We start from the raw sequence: 20,439 nt of genomic DNA, 5'->3' as shown, positions 1-20,439 counted from the left end.
CTGTTTGACAAACTGATAGCAACAGACTAGGAGTGTTGCCTGTAAACAGTAAGACACAGCATGATGCCTTTGCAAGTTTCATTTTTTATTAAAAGATATTAAAAATTAACCCATTGTTTCAAATGTGATCCAGGATTACTTATTGTGTCCCCACATAATGGAATATTTAGGATATAAATGTTACAAAGCTTTCCCACTTAATAGCAGCTTTTCTTTCTTATCATACATGCATTCAAACAACAGCGAAGTTATCTTTTGAGGGATTTGACTAATTTGTCACTGTTGGCTTTATCTGCTGCTTCTGTAAGTGAACTTATGGGTAAATCAGAGGGAAACAGTCTTATTTCCTTTATATTGTCTGTGTTTTCAGGATAAGAGCCAGAAAATATCTCGATCAGTCTCTGTTTTCAAACCATAACAGTCTCATCATGTACATCAGCAGTCTTGTCACAAAGAATCTTATAGTTACACTATCCCCAACATTTAAGCTATCTGCTTCTAGCTTGGAAATCATGCTTGCATATTTCATATACTTTTTAAAATTTATATAAGATATACAAAATGTGCCCACCTACTTCTGGGAGCACCTTTGACAGATCCTGAGGAACGATGTACTTATTTTAGCTGGTTTGTTTTTCTAATCAGCTAGCCCACATAAACCATCAATGAAACTGAATATCAGCCCTCATCATGGACCCCACCACCTCCAGAAGAAGTCCAAGTGCAATGATAAGTGTGGTAGCATACTCTGAAAATCAACAGACCTGTATTCATTTGTACCAAGGTTGGGAGTAGATTCCAAAGCCTATATCCAGTGTTATGTATCCAGCCCTCCAAGGCATCTGCCATTAGGAGGCACTCTCCTTCTTGCAGGATTGGACCTTTTTTTGTAGTAAAAATTAAAGTTCAGTAACTTTATTTTTTTTTTTTAGCTTTCAGTCATACCAGTAGTATGCCATTGTTTTTGTTTTATTTTCTACAGTACTTTGAAGCAAGATTTTTCTCCTACTGTTGGTGAATAGCCTCTCATTTTCTTAACATCTTCTGTATGTAGGCATGCCCATAGAAAAAATCATTTTATTAATCAGGTGCCCAAAAGAATGCTAGGTTCCTCAAGCACATAGAATAAGACAGTTCCATGCCTCAAAGTGCTTATATTCTAAATAGACAAAACATACAAGGTGGAGGAAAGGAATATATCGGACAGGCATTATGACTGAGAGGAATTTGGCATGCATCTTATTAATTGATGTTTTTTTCTCTTTCTTTGCTTCTCCCTCCCTCCACCACTTTATTTGCTCCCTCTTGCCAGCGGTCCCTATTGCAATCAGATTACTTTCTTGCTATTCTAAAACAACGTGTGCCTTGTTCAGGATCAATGCCTTCTTGGCATTTGACTTTTATTAACAAACAAGTCAAGTCCAGGCTTCCTCCCATGCTTGGCTACTCCTGGTATTCCTAGCTCAGGGCTGTTCAGCCCACCCCTTAGGTCATCTCTGTCTCCTACCACCTCTGAAGCCTGTTTCCTTCCCTTCACATTTGATATTGCTGGTAAATGTTGCAGAATGATGTGGCTTTACCTCTTTCTCCAGGCCAGGCCATTAACCTTTATGGAAGAGTGTCGAATGTGGGTTTTGTCTACGATATCTAGGGTGACCAGACAGCAAGTGTGAAAAATCGGGACAGAGGGTGGGGGGTAATAGAAGCCTATATAAGAAAAAGACCCCAAAATCGGGACTGTCCCTATAAAATCGGGACATCTGGTCACCCTAACGATATCACACCTCCAGTGCTCTCTTGCCCCTCTTCTCCACTGTGCAGGAGAGAATTTGACATGATGAGATTATACTATTTCCTTCTGCTTTTACCAGTCTCATGTTCATGGCTGGGTTTTTTTTCTGTCTCAGAAACTCAAAACTTTATCTACTCCTTTCTCAATGCCTTTTCCTTCTCTTTTCTCTAGCCTTATGCCTGTTTCTGTATCTCTTGATGCCTTTTCCATTATATGGTTCAGGTGGAGCCTTGCCACAAGAGCAAGTGACACAAAATACACCTGCAATAGATTAGAGTGTCACCATGTGACTAGAATCATGCTATATACATGGGTGCTCTTTTCAAGGGAATTTAAAACAAACATTGTTTTATTCTATATCAAATTTGTCTGTTGCATAAGTATATTTCCATCTTTACCTCAGATTGCTTGCACTGGGTTCCTTTCCATATAGTTTCATTCTTCAAAAACATCTAAATAAACTATGTTTTAAAAAATATCCGAAGCAATGTAGGGAAGCTAGCAAACGAGCCTGCAATAATTGGAATCTTTGCTTAGAAATGTCTAGCAAAAAATAGGACACGAGCATATCATCACCTCATCTAATATTACCAGTAGTTCACTAGTAATACAGTGCTGGTAATTAATTGTTTCTGACCTGTACCTTAAGTCACAGCATATGTAGCCACTAGCTGTTTTGAAAATAGAAGGCAGTAAGTGTAAGCTCACATCGTGTACTTAGTGCCCATTTGCTTTTATGGACATTCTCTGTGGTTGTCAAAATATCTCAACCAAGAAAATGAAGACATTTTCCAATTCTGCAGTATTAAAAGTGAAACTATTGACATTTTGGGGATGTACTTGCAAATTTCTGCCTTTAAAACCACTTTATCTTTCATCCAGAGAAATACAACAGCATTCACATTTTAATGAAAACCTTTTACATATGTATTCTCGTGCATGTTCTAGACCGCCTGCTTGTTAGAAAGTGTCAGACTTGGGGCCTACTGGGACAAGCATATCTCTGAATAAAACATGCAAGTATTAAGTAAAACAAGCAACAGATATACCTTTGCTTATGACATTTTCCTCATGACACTGCCCGCTATGCATCTAATATGTAGCAGTATGTACATCAAAACTAACAGCAACAAAAGAATATGATGAAAATTACAGACCTCAAAAGAAAAACTGATTTATTCCAAAACCAAAGTGATCAGTTTTGGTGCAAATTAATATAGAACCTGAGTCTGCATCCATTGAAATTAGTGGGAGTTTTCTGTTGACGTCAGTGGGTGCAGAGTTAGTCTCATGGTGATTCAATTTCATGAGCACTTGCCATCACAGTTGTCTACTCTGAGTAGAAAGGCAAACTATGTGAAGGTTTTTCTGTTTCATCAATGCATGTCTGCTACTGTGAACCATTATATTGTCACACAAAGATGATCACAGAGAAGTACATTTTTAAAGAAGAAATCATGATTAAAGTAAACAGTTGCAGATGTGCTGGAGGTATCCATATTTTCTGGTGTTGGTATTTAGCACCCTGAATTCTGGTCAGGGCAGTCTCCCCTCCCCCTTCCACCTTCTATTCCACCTCTTGCCAAGCCAGTCCCAGTCTACCCCCCTCCCAATTCTTAGTCTGATCTCAGTTTTCCCCCATTTCCCTCTCTTGCTCCCAATCCAAGACTTCGTGCCCAGCCAGTCCCAGCATCCCCCCCACAACAACTCCCCATACCAGTTTCTCTCCTCTACAATGCCTGAGTACCATGGGGGGGAGCACTGAGAGCACAGGAGAGATAGTATCCCTGTTTTCAGTTCCAGTGCCCAGACCTGGACCTGTCCTAGCCCGCAGGAGCACAGCGCTGCAATTGCTACTCCTGGGGGAATTCTGAGCCACTGTGCACGTGCATAATTAATGAGCTGTGCATATTTTTAATTTTTTGCACAGAAAAAAGATTCTGCTGGAACGTTGTTGAAGTTCTTTCTTTTGCCCACCAGAGGGTGATATGGCAATAGAACAGAGCAACAGCTCCCAGCCAGCTAGGGAAAAGAAAGAGCCTGCTTTATTCACAGCGCCTGTTGGGCCAGGTCAGGAGACAGGGGCTATGGGGAGACAGACAGCATGGAGCTGCTGGGGGGTCAGACAGAGGCTCATAAGAGCTAGTGAGGGAGGATAGACTGGGACAGGGGCTGAATGGGAGTGGAGCTGCAGGGCCACAGAGGGGAGGGAGGTGCAGGGCCACATTGGGACAGGGGATGACTGAGTGGGGGCACAGAGACACATGGAAACAGGGGGAGGGGGCGCAAGGACACATGGGGATGGTGGGAGTGCATTTCTGAGTGGAGGTGGAGGGACACCTGTGGACAGGGAGTGCAGGGACACATAGGGAAAGGGAAGATATGCCTGACTGAATGGGAGAGGCTAGGGGCCAGCCAGGGTCTGCAAGTGGGAAGCTTCCTAACAATCCCTTCCCAACACCCCCCACCGCCCCCCCCCCCAAAAAACCCTGTTCCATAACTTTCCCAACCATATCTAACAACCCACCAAGTTCACACCAAGGCTCCTTCCCAGCAATTACTTCCCCCTCCCTCAGCTCCTTCATTACCCCTAACTCCCCCAAGCCTTTGCACTGCTTCTGAGGCATGTGGGAAATATGATTCTGTGTTGTAATTTAAAGGAATTATTACTCAGAGTTCTGTATTAATATGCCTAGGTAAGGAATCTATTTGTCAAAAAACATTTCCTGGATCTTTTTTGTTATCTGTATTGTTACAGACATACTTGCTGACAGGTATTTTGAAATAAGCGACCAAAAATAATTGAAACTGCTGTGATTATATTGTGTTATTTTGACAAATAAAATATGCAGAATTTTGCAGAATTTGAAAATATTGTGCTCAGAATTTTTAATTTTTTGTTGCAGAATTTTTAACTTTTTGGCACAGAATTCCCTCAAGAGTAAATTGCATTGAAAATCCTGCTCAGGCCCAGGCTCCAGCATGCTCAGTTTGGAGGGAATCTTCAGAAAATTTAGCTGCAAAGCCCTAGCTAGTCTCTACTGAGTATGTGTGAATTGCGATTTTTCAAAGGCTTATCATTTGGCCTAATTTGAGATGGATTTTCATGGAGACCGCAAAAGTCACATCTCTGATAATGTAAGCCACCTACTTGCCAAATTTCAAGTCCCTAGTTTGTTTGTTTTTTTAACAGGGACAAAACAATGTATTTTTCTCTAAACTTGTTCTTGGAAACAGCCAAACCATTTTGGCTGAAATCAGTCTCCCCTCCCACTTCCCCACTCCCCCCCCCCGCCCCAATAAACCTGATGTAGACAACTGTCATGCAAAATTTCAGCCCAAATGGTTAACGTTTTGACAAAATTATAAGCAATTGAAAACAGGGTCTTATAACGGGAAGTGTTCGGCAACAGCATTGCATTCGACTAAAGTCCTCTTTGCTAAATTTTCATTCCAAAGCTGTTTCCTTTTTCTTTTAGTTTTTTCAGTCTATTTATCCTATGGCTGTTATCTCTGGATATCCTATAATCCATCTAGATATTGAATAAATCACTGGAAGTGTAATGCTCCTCACATTTGGTTAATAATTATTCTGATTTACCCTAAGTCTTTAATAATTTTGGTATTATTTCAATATATGTGTGTGTTCATCAGGTATTTCAAGTGGCTAATAACCTTTGTAGCCCATCCTAAAGTGAGGGGAGGGATAGCTCAGTGGTTTGAGCATTGGCCTGCTAAACCCAGAGTTGTGAGGTCAATCTTTGAGGGGGCCATTTAGGGATCTGGGGAAAAACTGGGGATTGGTCCTGCTTTGAGCAGGGGGTTGGACTATATAATCTCCTGAGGTCCCTTCAACCCTGATATTCTATGATTCTAAACAAGCATACACACGTCACATAGTTATTCAAAGCTTATTTGCAATAGTGAACATGTAACAGTTTTTCTTTATCACACTGTTCCAATTTTTTATATAAAAATACTGGACCTTTAAAAAAAATTTTTTTTAATCCAGGAACGTCTTCTACTTTCTTTACTGCCTGCTCACATTGCCATGGAAATGAAAGCTGAGATTATTCAGAGGTTACAAGGCCCCAAAGCAGGCCAGCTGGAAAATACGAACAACTTTCACAATTTATATGTCAAGAGGCACACCAATGTGAGGTATTGTACTTTACTACTACCATCTATCAACTAGGTCAGCAAAGCATTTTCGGGGGAGGTGGGGTAAAGTGTGGAGGGAAGGTTGTTTTACCATGCTTTTTAACCACTTTAAGTTCTGGTACAAAAATATTGTATATTAATTTGACCAAACTCTAACAACAGATTCCTTGTTTCAGTCAGGCATAGCTATTTTTGGAGTCAACTCAGAGAACTCCATAGAAGTCATCCTCTGATTTATATTAGAATGGGCTTTCCTCATTGGTCCTGATGTCTTTATAAAGTTTCCTATTCTGTAGTCTTTCAAGTTGAAGGGCCAAATTCTGTGTGAAGTTACTCTGAATTTCCAGTTATGTCAGTTAGAACAGAATTCAATTAAGGCTGTTAGCAGGGCATAAATAGAAATGGCTTTAACATAGACTGAATGCTTGAGGACATATTTGCAGATTCTGCTGCAAAATCTGATGATTTATCAAACTCGGCATTTCTAGAATTTAGAAGAAAAAAGTTGTCTCATAAACCTTGTGTCAAATTAAAGAGACTGTACTATGGTCCCCATTTCTGGAGATAGAAAACAATAGCACGAATAATTGGGTGAATAAAAGAAATCAGGTCACTTATTTAGGTACCTGAACGTGAATTTTGGAGCCTGACTCTGGGCTTCTATTTGTGAAAATTTTAATTTATATGACATTCTCGTCCTCTTAGCAATTTGCTGAAAGGGTTAGATAAGATTAGATAATGTCTGTTTTTTTAATCCTTGATTGCTTATAAGAAATAGGTCATAAACACTTGATACATATCTAAAAGCTATGCATTCAATAAGCATGAAATCAATTGGATTTATATAGAGTAATAGGTTTCTATCGAAATTACTCTAAAATATCATTTCTCTTTAACCATCCTGTAGGTCCTCAGTTTTTAAGAGCTAATACAAAAGTCATAACTCAAAAGGAGGAAGGGCTGAGTTAACCGTGTCAAAATTCAAATCTCTGAGTTAACATAAATCTACCCAGCAACTTCAGAGAAAATGACCCTTTTTGTTCATTATAGTAGTTTTACAGATTATATAATGAGAAACCTGAAATATATTTGAAATTAAAGTTTTAATAACAATTATTTCCAAACCTGCTGCTGGAAAGATCTGGATCCTCTAATTAGACACAACAAAGTGTGCCCATGAAAGGAGCATAGTATGAACTAAGGAATAATTCTGTGAAGAATGTGTGATTATGTCTCAGTGCAATGGCATGTCATTACCTTATCACACAAAGTTGAAAAAAGATTTTTAAGGAGCTGTGAATATATGGCTGTGAGCAGCACCTTGATTCATGCATATGGGCCTGATTCTGCAATGTCCTGAGCACTTATTTTTGGATTTTGCTTAGAGGTAAATACTTCTTTATTCTAAAGCTAGGAAAACTGATAATCAAGTGTGTTTTCCTTTTCTTTGTAGTATTCTGTATGCTGATATTGTAGGATTCACTCGGCTGGCTAGTGACTGTTCACCTGGAGAACTGGTACACATGCTTAACGAGCTCTTTGGCAAGTTTGATCAAATTGCAAAGGTAATTATCTGCTAAGGCTTTTCTCATTTCTGGTACAGCTGTTTATTATTACTGTGCAATGCTTTCCTCATGGGAACTCTACACTCTTTCCTCTTGGCAAGGGCACAGTCTTCTGGGCAGCAATCCTCAGGCTTTAAGCAGGAGAGTGTACTGAAACCAGGTGGAGATTCTCCAGGAGGCTAAACCTGGTTCTAGTATGTAGACTATTCAGTGCTTCAACTTAGGGAGTTCAGGGGCTAGTGTCCTCTGAAACTTTACAGAGAAATCCAATGTAGCCCTCTTATACTAATGAGAACAATGTTTCTTCTTTGAGTGATTTTGTATTGCACTTCAGTTTGTGCATGTGCTCCTGGCACTGGTCAGTTTTAATTTAGCAGGGTCCATGTGGTTTGCATATGCGTCCCCGTTTTCCTTATGCTTTGTAACGAGGAAATAAAGGAGGCTGCTGGATCACCGTTATCTTAGTTCCTCATTACCTTTCATGGATTAGGATGCAGCTTCAGTCTTTGTGCTGACTTCTACTTCATAAAGAGTTTATAAATATTGATTGCGTTTATAGTTTCTTAGTTAGTTTTTAGTATAGTTAGTTAGGAATTAGTTTAACAGGGGTCTGGTTCCTTCCTGCTGTAGTATCTGCAGGTTGTTCCCAAGCAGAACTAAGCAGCCTAGGGAGTTTCAGCTCCAAAAGTTCCTCATGGAGTAGGGAATGAAGGTGGGTGTAACCTCTGACTGAGGAGAACCACCTCTAAGTCAGCCTGAAGAAGGTAGGGATGGCCCCTTCTTCTTTTCCTGTGCTGCTCTAAGATCTCTGTGGCCTCCATTCCCACCTCTGACTATGAGAGACTGGAGAGCAAAGATAGGGCAGAAATGGAGAAGGGATATATGAGTGATCCCATAAGGACAAGAGGGAAGGTTCCCCATCCAATCCCGCTAAAAAGAGACAGAAGTTGTTTTAATTGGAACTTTGAGAGCTGCACACCAACTGTCCCTCTGAAGCTGCACAAATCCTATTTTTTCCCCTCCCTTTAAAGGCCTACTTTCCAACTACCTATCTGCCTAGACAGAAATCATGCCCAACAGATGGGTACAAAAGGTCATCTTCTCAGGTATACCATCCAGTTCTCTTCTCTCTACAGCCCCCTCCTCCTTCTCCCTTCTCTTTTGGGGACCCCTCTAATGAGAGCATTCTTCTGCAGGAGCCAGACTTGATCCTTGAGCTGAGGGCAATAGAACTAATATCTGCTACAGAAAGGAGTTCTATTTGAGGTAATTTCTCATCCATGTGAAGATATGGTGTCATAAATATAAAGGGAAGGGTAAACCCCTTTAAAATCCCTCCTGGCCAGAGGAAAAATCCTCTCACCTGTAAAGGGTTAAGAAGCTAAAGGTAACCTCGCTGGCACCTGACCAAAATGACCAATGAGGAGACAAGATACTTTCAAAAGCTGGGAGGAGGGAGAGAAACAAAGGGTCTGGGTCTGTCTGTATGGTGCTTTTGCCAGGGATAGAACAGGAATGGAGTCTTAGAACTTTAGTAAGTAATCTAGCTAGGTATGTGTTAGATTATGTTTTCTTTAAATGGCTGAGAAAATAGCTGTGCTGAATAGAATGACTATTCCTGTCTGTGTGTCTTTTTTGTAACTTAAGGTTTTGCCTAGAGGGATTCTCTATGTTTTGAATCTAATTACCCGATAAGGTATCTACCATCCTGATTTTACAGAGGTGATTCCTTTACTTCTATTAAAAGTCTTCTTGTAAGAAAACAGAATGCTTTTTCATTGTTCTAAGATCCAAGGGTTTGGGTCTGTGGTCACCTGTGCAAATTGGTGAGGATTTTTACCAAACCTTCCCCAGGAAGTGGGGTGCAAGGGTTGGGAGGATTTTGGGGGGAAAGACGTGTCCAAACTACATTTCCCAGTAAATCCAGTTAAAGTTTGGTGGTAGCAGTGGAAATTCCAAGGGCGAAGGGTAAAATTAATTTGTACCTTGGGGAAGTTTTAACCTAAGCTGGTAAAAGTAAGCTTAGATGGTTTTCATGCAGGTCCCCACATCTGTACCCTAGAGTTCAGAGTGGGGAAGGAACCTTGACACATGGGGATAAAGACCAATTCTGGACTTGAGAGAACTGAACAAGAGCATCTGCCGCCTAAAGTTCAGAATGATGACCCTGTTCTCCATTATCCTGTTGCTGTAAATATAATGTAAAGTCCATTTATTCATGTCTGAATACTAGAGACATAACAGGATTTTGTTGAAGCATTCTTGATCCATTGCTAACTTCATATACACAGCAGCTGACCTCCCAGTGATCTGCCACACTCCATTTATCCATCTCCTCGTTGGTCATCTCCTACTATGATGACCTGTTACTATTCCTTCCATGATAACTTTCTTGAGATTATTTCCATCTCTACCCTGATGTGCCTAAACTACATAAGTTTGCACCTGTTGATTTCCAAGAGTAAGTCTGCTTCTCTCCAATAATATTTCTAACTTAAGCATTCATCTTCTTTTCCGTCCGGGAGATAACACAGGAGTCTTTGACAGCACCACATCTTAGAGACTTAAATTTTCCTCATCAGCAACATTAGTTTCCCAGGATTTTACCTATGTATGTTGCTGTGGAAAAAATGAAGCTTTCCACCAGTCAAACCTTCATACATTTCAAGATGCCACAGGATTTCCACCCTTTCAAAAGAGAATCTATGGCTGAGCAAGCCATCACTAGTTTTTTTCAGATTTCCTTGGAGCAGCCTCCTTGGTTGGATATGTATGATCCCAAATAATTAAATTAATCTACTTTGGCAGCTTCAAGCATGATAGTTTTCATTTTATATCAAAGTACATTTGGATTTTTCTCTTCTTTCACCTTTTGCAGTGCCTCAAACCCATTCTCAACAGAAGTCATGTAATTTTTGTTAACTTTGTAAAGTCCACATACAGTGGACCTGCTGAACATCTTACCTTTTTAAGTTGTAACTTTATTTTTGAGGCTAACGGTTGATGGTCTGACCTGTAGTCTGCACTCGGGAAAGTATTTGTCCATTGGCTGCTCAATCCCCAGCGTCCCTCTATCATTATTTTATTATATAATTTAATGTATTGTTATTTAGTTCTTTATCATACCATTGGTTGACCTCCAGATAAAGAAATATATAGAATGTTGTGTGAAGATGGTGTTTGTTATGACCAGATGATAAGAGCAGCAAAATTCAAATAAATGCCTTTTTCTCCCATTTTATAAACCAAGACCATTGTTTCCCATTACTTCTTTATGAGAGATTTCCACTCCTACTTTTCTGTTCAGATCTCCAGTTAAGAGGGTGATGTCTTTGTTTGGTATTTTAATGAGTGTCATTTCAAACTATTCATAGAAGTCATCAATCACATCAGCAGTAGGTGCTATCTTAGGGGCATAAACCTGTACAGTCAGCACATTAAATCACATTGTTTGAAGGCAAATTTTAATGATTCTGTCTCTGATTGAATTATATCCAAGTATACATTTTGATGTCTCTTTGGATAATATAAATGAAACCCTGTTTTCTCTCACTTTCCTGGATCCTGAGTAGTACACTGTATCACCATCCATTTTCATTAAATGAAAATGGATGGGTATATGGTGACATGAATTGTAATGTCAAATACAAATACATGTCTTGAAAATAAAAATACATGTCATGGACATGTTGCCGCTTCCAAGGAGCCACCCGAGGTAAGCGCCACCCAGAGCCCGCATCCCAAACCGCCTCCAACCCCCCAACCTCCGCCCCATCCCTGAGCCCCCTCCTGCACTGAAACTCCCTCCCAGAGCCTGCACCCCATAGCACAACCCCCTGCCCCAGCTGTGAGCCTCCTCCCACCTGCTGAAACCCTCATTTCTGGCCCACCCAAGAGCCTATACCCCCAGCTGGAGCCATCACCCCCTCCCGCACTCCAACCCCCTTCCCCAGCCCAGTGAAAATGAGTGAGTGAGTGAGTGATGGTGGGGGAGAGCGAGTGATGGAGGGGGATGGAGTGAGTGGGGATGGAGCCTCTGAGAAAAGGTTAGGCCTTGGGGAAGGGGTGGGATGGGGACAGGGAAAGAGTGTTCGGTTTTGTGCAATTAGAAAGTTGGCAGTCGTACTGGGAGCTAGTGTTAGAGAAGGAGCTAAGATGGTGGCAGTCCGGCAGCCCTCTTTATTCCCCTGGTGCAGAGCATGAGGAAAGAGGAGGACGCATACATAGACTGCATAGCTGCTGCTAAAGAAAAATTATCTGGTGCTCAGTTTATGGAGCCCATGTGCAACTTGAAGTGCATTACTCATAGTAAAAAACATATTTTAAAAGACTTGGGTTACTACAAGGTGAATAAGGCATCCTTACAATCTAGGGACCCACTAAAGCACACGCAAGTGGACAATAAAAACAGAATGTTGACAATCCTCCCAGAACAGCTTTATTTAAATTAACAAGGAGTAAAAAACTGAAAATAGAAAACTAAAAAATATGATCAAATAACTATTGTAAGTTAACTAATAGTACAAAACACTGCAAGCCAACCTTACTTCCAAATACTCACACTGAATGAATCCCCCCATAGAGGCCGACTCCGTGGGTGCTCCAGCTCTGGAGCATCCATGGGGAAAAATTAGTGTGTGCTCTGCACCCACTGGCAGCCAAGCTCCCCTCACCCCCTGCCCCACCTCTGCCTCCCCTAAGCACACTGTGTACCTTTTTCTCCGCCTACCTCCCAGCACTTCCCGCCTCCAAACAACTGTTTGGCAGCATTAGCATGCTCCAGGAGGGAGTGGGGAGGAGCGGGAACATGGCATGCTCGGGGGGGGAGGCGGTGCCGGTGGTGGGGATTTGGGGAAGGAGTTGGAATAGAGGCAGGGAGAGGGCTGGGACTTTGGGGAAGGGGTGGAATGGGGGAAGGGCCAGGGGCAGAGGGGGGTAGAGCACCCACGGGAAAGAGGGGAAGTCAGTACCTATGATTCCCCCTCATACAAAGACTAACTCACAGTGGTGTAGAGTAGAGGATCATTCTTTTGTGTGTTTGCACAGCACCTAGCATGGCGGGCCCAAATCCATGCTTTGGCCACGAGGCACTATGGCAATACACATACACATGTCCTAACTCAGATACCGAACACCTAGATACAAAAACCTCAGTTTTAGGCCAGCTTGTAGATGGGATGGCCTGGAGCTGTGGGGGAGGGGTTCAGTGATGGAGGAGAGGGTGCACAAGCAGCAATACTAGGAAGAGCTATCAGGATCTAATGTGGCTCCTATGTAAGAATGAGATGCTAAATCATGTCATGAGGTTCCACAGATGCGCTCACTGTTTCCATCCTCTTTGCTAGGGGAAGGAATTCAGACGTTTCTGAAGAAAGCAAAATCTATCCTTCTAAGAGTTTCTCCTGTCTCGGTCTATGGCCTGGCATTTTATCAATAGTAGCTTCAGCTCTTCCAGCAAATTATTTGAGAGACTTGATGATAAAAGAGCAAAAATGACTCATTCAGTCAAAGTAAATATATTGTTGAGTTACCATATTATCATGATTTCAGCTAAAAAAAAAATGAATGGGAATAAAGAGGATTTCCCCCTCATTTTATTTATATTATTTATTTTATTTTACTTTTATAAATGTTCAGACCTGATTGGACTCTCATGGAGCATGTAAAAGTGCCTTACTAATATGGCAGACTACTTTCTGACTGGATGAATGTGTTGTCAAGTATTGATAGAAAGACTCTTTATATTGTCTTAAAGGAGTTCAGAGGTGTAGGAATATGATTTTGGTTGTTAAACCAAGGAAGTATTTAGAAACATTTTGACAGGGTCTCAAGTATAGAAGGCCATATATCTTGGGTTTCTAATTACAGACATGTCCCTGAAAGGTTGCTCTAATTTAGATTGTGGAGATTTTTTTTTTAATTTAATTTTATAGATCTCAGGAGCCAAGTAATACCATAAATACATGTTATAGGCTATGCCCTTTTCTGGTTTCACGTGTGAAGGAAAGTGGGTGAGAGAGACTAGGTTGCACATTCCTAGAAGCATAGAATGTCAGGGTTGGAAGGGACTTCAGGAGGTCATCTAGTCCAACCCCCTGCTCAAAGCAGGACCAATCCCCAGCTAAATCATCCCAGCCAGGGCTTTGTCAAGCCTGACCTTAAAAACCTCTAAGGAAGGAGATTCCACCACCTCCCTAGGTAACCCATTCCAGTGTTTCACCACCCTCCTAGTGAAAAAGTTTTTCCTAATATCCAACCTAAACCTCCCCCACTGCAACTTGAGACCATTACTCGTTGTTCTGTCATCTGCTACCACTGAGAACAGTCTAGATCCATCCTCTTTGGAACCCCCTTTCCGGTAGTTGAAGGCTGCTATCAAATCCCCCCTCATTCTTCTCTTCTGCAGACTAAGTAAGCCCAGTTCCTCAGCCTCTCGTCATAAGTTATGTGCTCCAGCACCCTAATCATTTTTGTTGCCCTCCACTGGACTCTTTCCAATTTTTCCACATCCTTCTTGTAGTGTGGGGCCCAAAACTGGACATTATTCTCTAACAGCCCTTTTAAACCTCCTTAGCGAGATCCTGTTCTTCCTTAACAAGATTTCTCCATTATAGTTATATCATTAGAAGTAACATACATCATGGTGTAACATAAATCCAGTCACTAGTCATTTTGTTTATGTAATTTGTTATGTGACTGTCTTCTGATTGATTTTTCTTTTTCCTTCAGGAAAATGAATGTATGAGAATTAAAATCTTAGGTGATTGCTACTACTGTGTGTCTGGACTACCTATATCTCTTCAAAATCATGCCAAGAACTGTGTGAAAATGGGATTGGACATGTGTGAAGCCATAAAGTAAGTGCAGTGGTTTTGTAACTGGACAGTATTTTTCTGTCAACAGTAAAAATGTCATTCGTTTCCATCTGCAGTTCTGCTCTTGGTTTATGTATTTCAGTAGCTCTGTGTTCATGTTTCAAGTCCAGATCCAAAATGGAAATCTTGACTCTGTCTGCAGCAGCTGAAGATTGTTGAAATAAATTGTGTCAAGCTAAGGATATGGTCCCATCATTGTAAAAAGTATTAGTTAGACCACATTTGGATACAGTGTCTTATTTGGGTCACCTTTCTGGAGAAATGATTTAGTTATTTGGCCAACAACAAAGATGGTGATGAGAATGAAGGGGAGTACAAATGAGGGGTGATGTACTATGACAAATCCAGTGAGACAATACACAAGGTTCTTTTAGTCCAGTTTCATGGTAGGCCCTCTTTTAAAATTATTATTACTACTCATAATTAAATTGCTGTTAAATATTTCTGTTACCAGTTATTCACAAAGAAGTTTTTCAGGGCTGTTAAAACAAACAAAGGATTCCCATGGTTAGAGTTTTAAACTAAGGGCCAGATTCACAGATGCATGCCCACTGCTTCCGCACTGCTCCAGCAATGCAAAACTGCTGTAAAGCTGGCAGTTGTACTAGGTTTATATCAGCTTTACTTAAACAGAGTGCTCAGGTGGTATTAGTGAATCTGGTCCACATGAGATTGCTAGTCCGGTAGCAAGGATTTTTAGCAAATCTGTCAATTTTTTGTATGACTGGAGAATAGGTAAATCATACCTATATGTAAGAAAGAGGACAGGGCTGTCCCTACCCATATGCAAAGTATGCAGCTGCGTAGGGCACCAGGAGCTACAAATTTCCTGGTGCCCGGCGCAGCTGCGTGCTGCTCTAGCCCCTGCTCCACCTCTTCCCGCTCCTCTCCTGCTCTGCCCCCACTCCACCCCTTCCCCAAAGCCCCTGCCCCAGCCCCGCCCCCACTCCCCTGACGACTCCAGCAGGGGTCTGCTCTGCACTCACCGGCGGCGGTAAGTAGAGCGACCCGGCCCCAGCCTGCTCCACTCCGCCGGCTCCCATCCACAGTTCTCCCCTGCTCCCCAAGTCCCAAGGCTTGGAGCCTGGAGAGCAAAGCAGAGCTCCACTTCCCACTGCCCCGTGAGTGCGGGGTCGGGCCTGCCCTGCGCTCACCAGGCGGCGGGAAGTGGAGCGACCTGGCCCCAGCCCGCTCCGGCCCGCCGGTGAGTGCTGGGGGGTGGTTTTCCCCTGCCCCCCAAGTCTGCTCCCTCCCAGCGGAGGCCTGGGGCCCCATACAGGCCCCCCCGCCCCCGTGTGGGACTGCATAGGGCACCAAAATGGCTAGGGACGGCCCTGGGTGAGAGGAGCTTGGCTGCCGGTGGAATTGGCACCTATGGCGGGTCGCAGGAAATAACTCCGCCTGTAGTAGCCCCTTCTGGCCTTAAACTCTATAACTCTATGAGTTCCAAAGCCTTTCTTTGGACTAGAACAGCAGCTTTTGGTTTTGATTCTGAACTGATAGAGCCATTCTGTCTTGGATGGAAATGAATTTCCTGGGCTTGGAGAGTCTGGGGTTATGACAGCATCTAATGAGGACATGGGCATACCTGCGCATAGGTTAAGGTCTCAGGAGCCAGAACTGAGTTTGGAAAAGGCTACTTCTCTTGTAACGCATAGATAAAAAATGAAAGCTGTTTGTCTTTAACAGACCACTTCTTTAGGGGAATGCATGTTGCTCACCAAAGAGTCTGTGTTAAGAATATCTCTTTTAATACAATTTAGTTAGGAAAATAAGTGCTAGCTGTTGATATGATTGTTGCTTTAGTTTTCTTAGATATGGTTATTTGGTAGGTATTGTGAGATTTTGTAAAGTTAATATTTACTTTTGAAAACCTGGTTCATTTTTACTCTTATTATTATTTACTCTGTAAGTATTTAGGCTAAGATTTTCAAAAGAGTTTTGTGCACCTAATTCAAGCCTTGGACTTGTAGATACCCTGAATAATATCTTTCTTTCTTCTTTTACTATGTGATTCCTCTGTTTATTTTCTGAAAGAATAATTAGAACTGGGAATAGGGGAATCTAAATGTAAAGTGATTGAAATCTCAGAGAGATTACACTTAGACCTGAGAATTTTGTATAAGAAAAATAAGGATCAGGGTGGATTGATATAAATTAAAGTGATTTAAATCAGCAAGCAGGAAACCTTGATTTAAATGATCAGTTTTAATTGTGTTTTGCATTTCTACTCTTTAGTTATTTTTCTAAAGAAAAGTTGAGTCTTGTTAGCTAGTAACCATGAAAAGATACTATTTGCAACCAAATAGAATAGGTCTGTCAAGTGATTTAAAAAAAATCAATCGTGATTAATCCTGTGACTAAAAGATTAATTGTGATTAATTGCATTATTAATTGCACTGTTAAACAATAATAGAATATCATTTATTTAAATATTTTTGGATGTTTCTACATTTTCAAATAGATTGATTTCAATTACAACACAGAATACCAAGTGTACAGTGCTCACTTTATACTTATTTTCATTACAAATAATTGCACTGTAAAAAACAAAAGAAATAGTATTTTTCAATTCATCTAATACAATGCAATCTCTTTATCATAAAAGTTAAACTTAAAAATTTAGAATTATGTACAAAAATAACTGCATTCAAAATTAAAACAATGTAAAACCTTAGAGCCTACACATCCACTCAGTCCTATTTTTTGTTCAGCCAAACAAGTTTGACAGACTTGTTTGTTTACATTTGCAGGAGATAATGCTGCCTGCTTCTTGTTCACAATGTTACCAGAAAGTGAGTACAGCATTCACATGGCACTGTTACATTCAGCATCACAAGATATTTCCATGCCAGATGCGCTAAAGATTCCTATGTCCCTTCATGCTTCATCCGTCATTCCAGAGGACATGCATCCATGCTGATGACAGGTTCTGCTCGATATCAATTCAAAGCAGTGCGGACTGACACATGTTCATTTTCATCCTCTGAGTCATATGCCACCAGCAGAAGGTTGATTTTCTTTTCTGGTGGTTCGGGTTTTGTAGTTCTGCATCAAAGTCTTGCTCTTTTAAGACCTCTGAAAGCATGCTCCACACCTTATCCCTCTCAGATTTTGGAAGGCACTTCAGATTTTTAAACCTTGGGTCAAGTGCTTGTAGCTATCTTTAGAAATCTCACATCGGTACCTTCTTTGCATTTTGTCAAATTTGCAGCAAAAGTGTTCTTAAAATGAACAACATGTGCTGAGTCATCATCCAAGACTACTATAACATAAAATATATGGAAGAATGCGGGTAAAACAGAGCCGGAGACTGCACCCAAGTGGTTCAGTCACAAATTTAATTAACACATTATTTTTTTAACAAGCGTCATCAGCATGGAAGCAGGTCCTCTTGAATGGTGGCCAAAGCATGGAGGAGTATATGAATGTTTAGCATATCTGGCACATAAACACCTTCCAATGGCATCTACAAAAGTCCCATGTGAACGCCTGTTCTCATTTTCTGGTGACATTGTAAATAAGAAGTGGGCAGCATTATCTCCCGAAAATGTAAACAAACTTGTTTCTCTTAGTGATTGGCTGAAGAAGAAGTAGGACTGAGTGGACTTGTGGGCGCTACAGTTTTTCATTGTCTTGTTTTTGAGTGCAGTTATGTAACAAAAAAAAAATCTACATTTGTAAGTTGCATTTTCATGATAAAGAGATTTCACTACAGTACTTGTATGAGGTGATCTGAAAAATAGTATTTCTTTTGTTTATCATTTTTACAGTGCAAAAATTTGTAATAAAAATAATAATAAAGTGAGCAGTGTACACTTTGTATTCTGTGTTGTAATTGAATTTGAAATTTGAAAATGTAGAAAAAATCCAAAAATATTTAATAAATTGATGTTCTATTGTTTAACAGTGCGATTAAAACTGTGATGAATCATGATTAATTTTTAAGTTAATCCCATGAGTTAACTGGTTAATTGACAGCACTAAAATATAACCTTTACATTAAATTTGGTGCGTCCTTTTCTTTTCTTTCACCCCCGCCACCAACCAGGAGGATACAATATGTAACTATACTTACTTTTAATCAGATTCTTAGTTTTTATAGGTTTTTTTATGTTAGAAAAATGGAGAATGATGCAGTTATTTTTTCCTAGATGATGATTAATGTTTTAGTTGTGATTTCTATCAAGCTCTATTTGGATGGAAATTCAGTTTCATTTAAAAATTCTCAAAAACACCATATACATTTTTTTATTAACTTAAAAGTGCTGGATACATGAGAGAAAAAATCGAAACACGTTTTGCATTTAAAATGAACTGATTTATTAATCAAAGGATGTATTATATGTAGTTAATGAACTGTACTAATTGTTTCTGCTCACCATGTCCTTCAGCATTTTACAACTAGTAGCTCTCATCCTCTTACACCTAGATTTTATTCATAGATTGGCAGAAGAAAACAAGCTTTCCTACTTTTTCAACTCCCAATTGGTTTCTTTAACTTTGAATGAACTAATCTATGAAGTGAACTAGTTGAATAAACTGAAATGAAGAAAATATTCTCTTTCCACCTGCAGAAGAGAGTATTATCAGAAGCTGGGTTAGCACTTCAACAAACTCTGGCTCCAGGTACTAAGCTAGTGACTTCACCAATTCTGTGGTTTGAGTTTCTTTAAAAACTTGTCAGCAGACATATACTGCTTAATCTCTTGGGTAGTTTTTTGTTTTTGGATTTTTTTTTATTTAATGTAAATGATTTTAAGAGATTATAATAACCTATGTTAAGGCCTAAGCTTATCAATTTCAAATTGAATTATATTTAATTTAATTTTTTCAAAATCAATTTTAAAAAATTACTGATTTTTATCCATCCAGGTAAGGATTATTTTTGAAGCTGTGGTAATGGAAAACAGTCAGGAAGATGGTTTAACCAGCATCTGAGTATTCTCCTGGTGCATTCCTGAGGGAGTGTGGGGTATGATTGGGGTGTCCTTATCTCTGGTTTCCAAAAAGAGCTCTTGGGACAGACAATTTACAGGATTGGCGAAATTGGTAAAGATGTCGTGGAGTCACTTTTGTCCTATCCCCATTTTTCCTTGCTTCACTGAGCACATCTCAGTTATGACTGAGTGTCTTATCTTAAACCTGTTCATTCAGAAAGTGAAGCTGGTGCAGAATGGGGTAGATCATCCATTAAGCAGAGATCTAATTGCACTATTTTAAGGTAGAAACATCAAATAAATGTACAAATTTAAATATTTTTGGAAGTACTCTCCTATAACAACCAAATACTTCAGTTCGTGTTAGTCTATTTCTAGGATGTTTTTGGCACTTAAACAACTATTAATGTGTTCTTATACTAATTATGCTCAATAACTTAACAAAACTCACCACTAGTAATAAAGTCCAAGTACTGTTTGGCAAGCTTCCTATATGTCATAAAATATTACATCATCTAGATGTCCAGATTTTTGGTAGTGGTCTGTGTGATTTGTTGTAACAGTGAATTGGACTTTAGTTTTAAAGATTACATAGCTTTTTTGTAAGCTTCAGTTTCTAGTTGCAATGTTTCTGCATCAGTTCATTCAAAGAGTATCTATACATGGTATTAGCAACTACCTGGAACTTACCAGGTACACTCTGCCTTTGTATTGCACCTGTCATGCATAATATGGCTTCTTTAGATCATGGGTCTCAAACACACGGCCAGTTATTTCCTGCGACCTGCCATAGGTGCCGACTCCACCGGCAGCCAAGCTCCCCTCACCCAGGGCCGTCCCTAGACATTTTGGTGCCCTATGCAGCCCCCGCCCCCTGGGGGCAGAGGTGGGAGCTTTAAGCAAAGTAATTCTAAAAGTAAATGCATGTTTTGTCGTTTGAGTGGAGGTGCATTACTGACTGTTTATATTTTATTAAAACCCCTCTTCGCATTACAGTTTTTAAAAAGTTAATACATTGACTTTTAATAACATACTATATTACTCTTCGTTTTTTTCATTTTTAACTATACTTTTGTATTGTTGTGTGAAAAGGTTTCAGTGATGCG

General features: G+C 40.2%; 1 protein-coding gene across 3 annotated transcripts in view; it reads left to right on the top strand.

The window, feature by feature from the left end:
• ADCY2 (adenylate cyclase 2) overlaps positions 1–20,439 on the top strand; it is a 432,450-nt gene that overhangs the window by 284,327 nt on the left and 127,684 nt on the right. For all 3 annotated transcript variants that reach the window (XR_006288776.1, XM_037893358.2, XM_043540281.1), the window contains exons 5-7: positions 5,805–5,953; positions 7,407–7,518; positions 14,248–14,375. Coding sequence is in view for 2 of the 3 variants with exons in the window: in XM_037893358.2 (XP_037749286.2) it covers positions 5,805–5,953; positions 7,407–7,518; positions 14,248–14,375 (389 nt within the window). In the remaining variant the exon portion in view is untranslated. The remainder of the gene's footprint in view (positions 1–5,804; positions 5,954–7,406; positions 7,519–14,247; positions 14,376–20,439) is intronic.

Source organism: Chelonia mydas, chromosome 2 (assembly GCF_015237465.2).
Source record: "Chelonia mydas isolate rCheMyd1 chromosome 2, rCheMyd1.pri.v2, whole genome shotgun sequence".
Lineage (NCBI taxonomy): Eukaryota > Metazoa > Chordata > Testudines > Cheloniidae > Chelonia > Chelonia mydas.
This window is presented reverse-complemented; position numbering and strand designations above follow the sequence as displayed.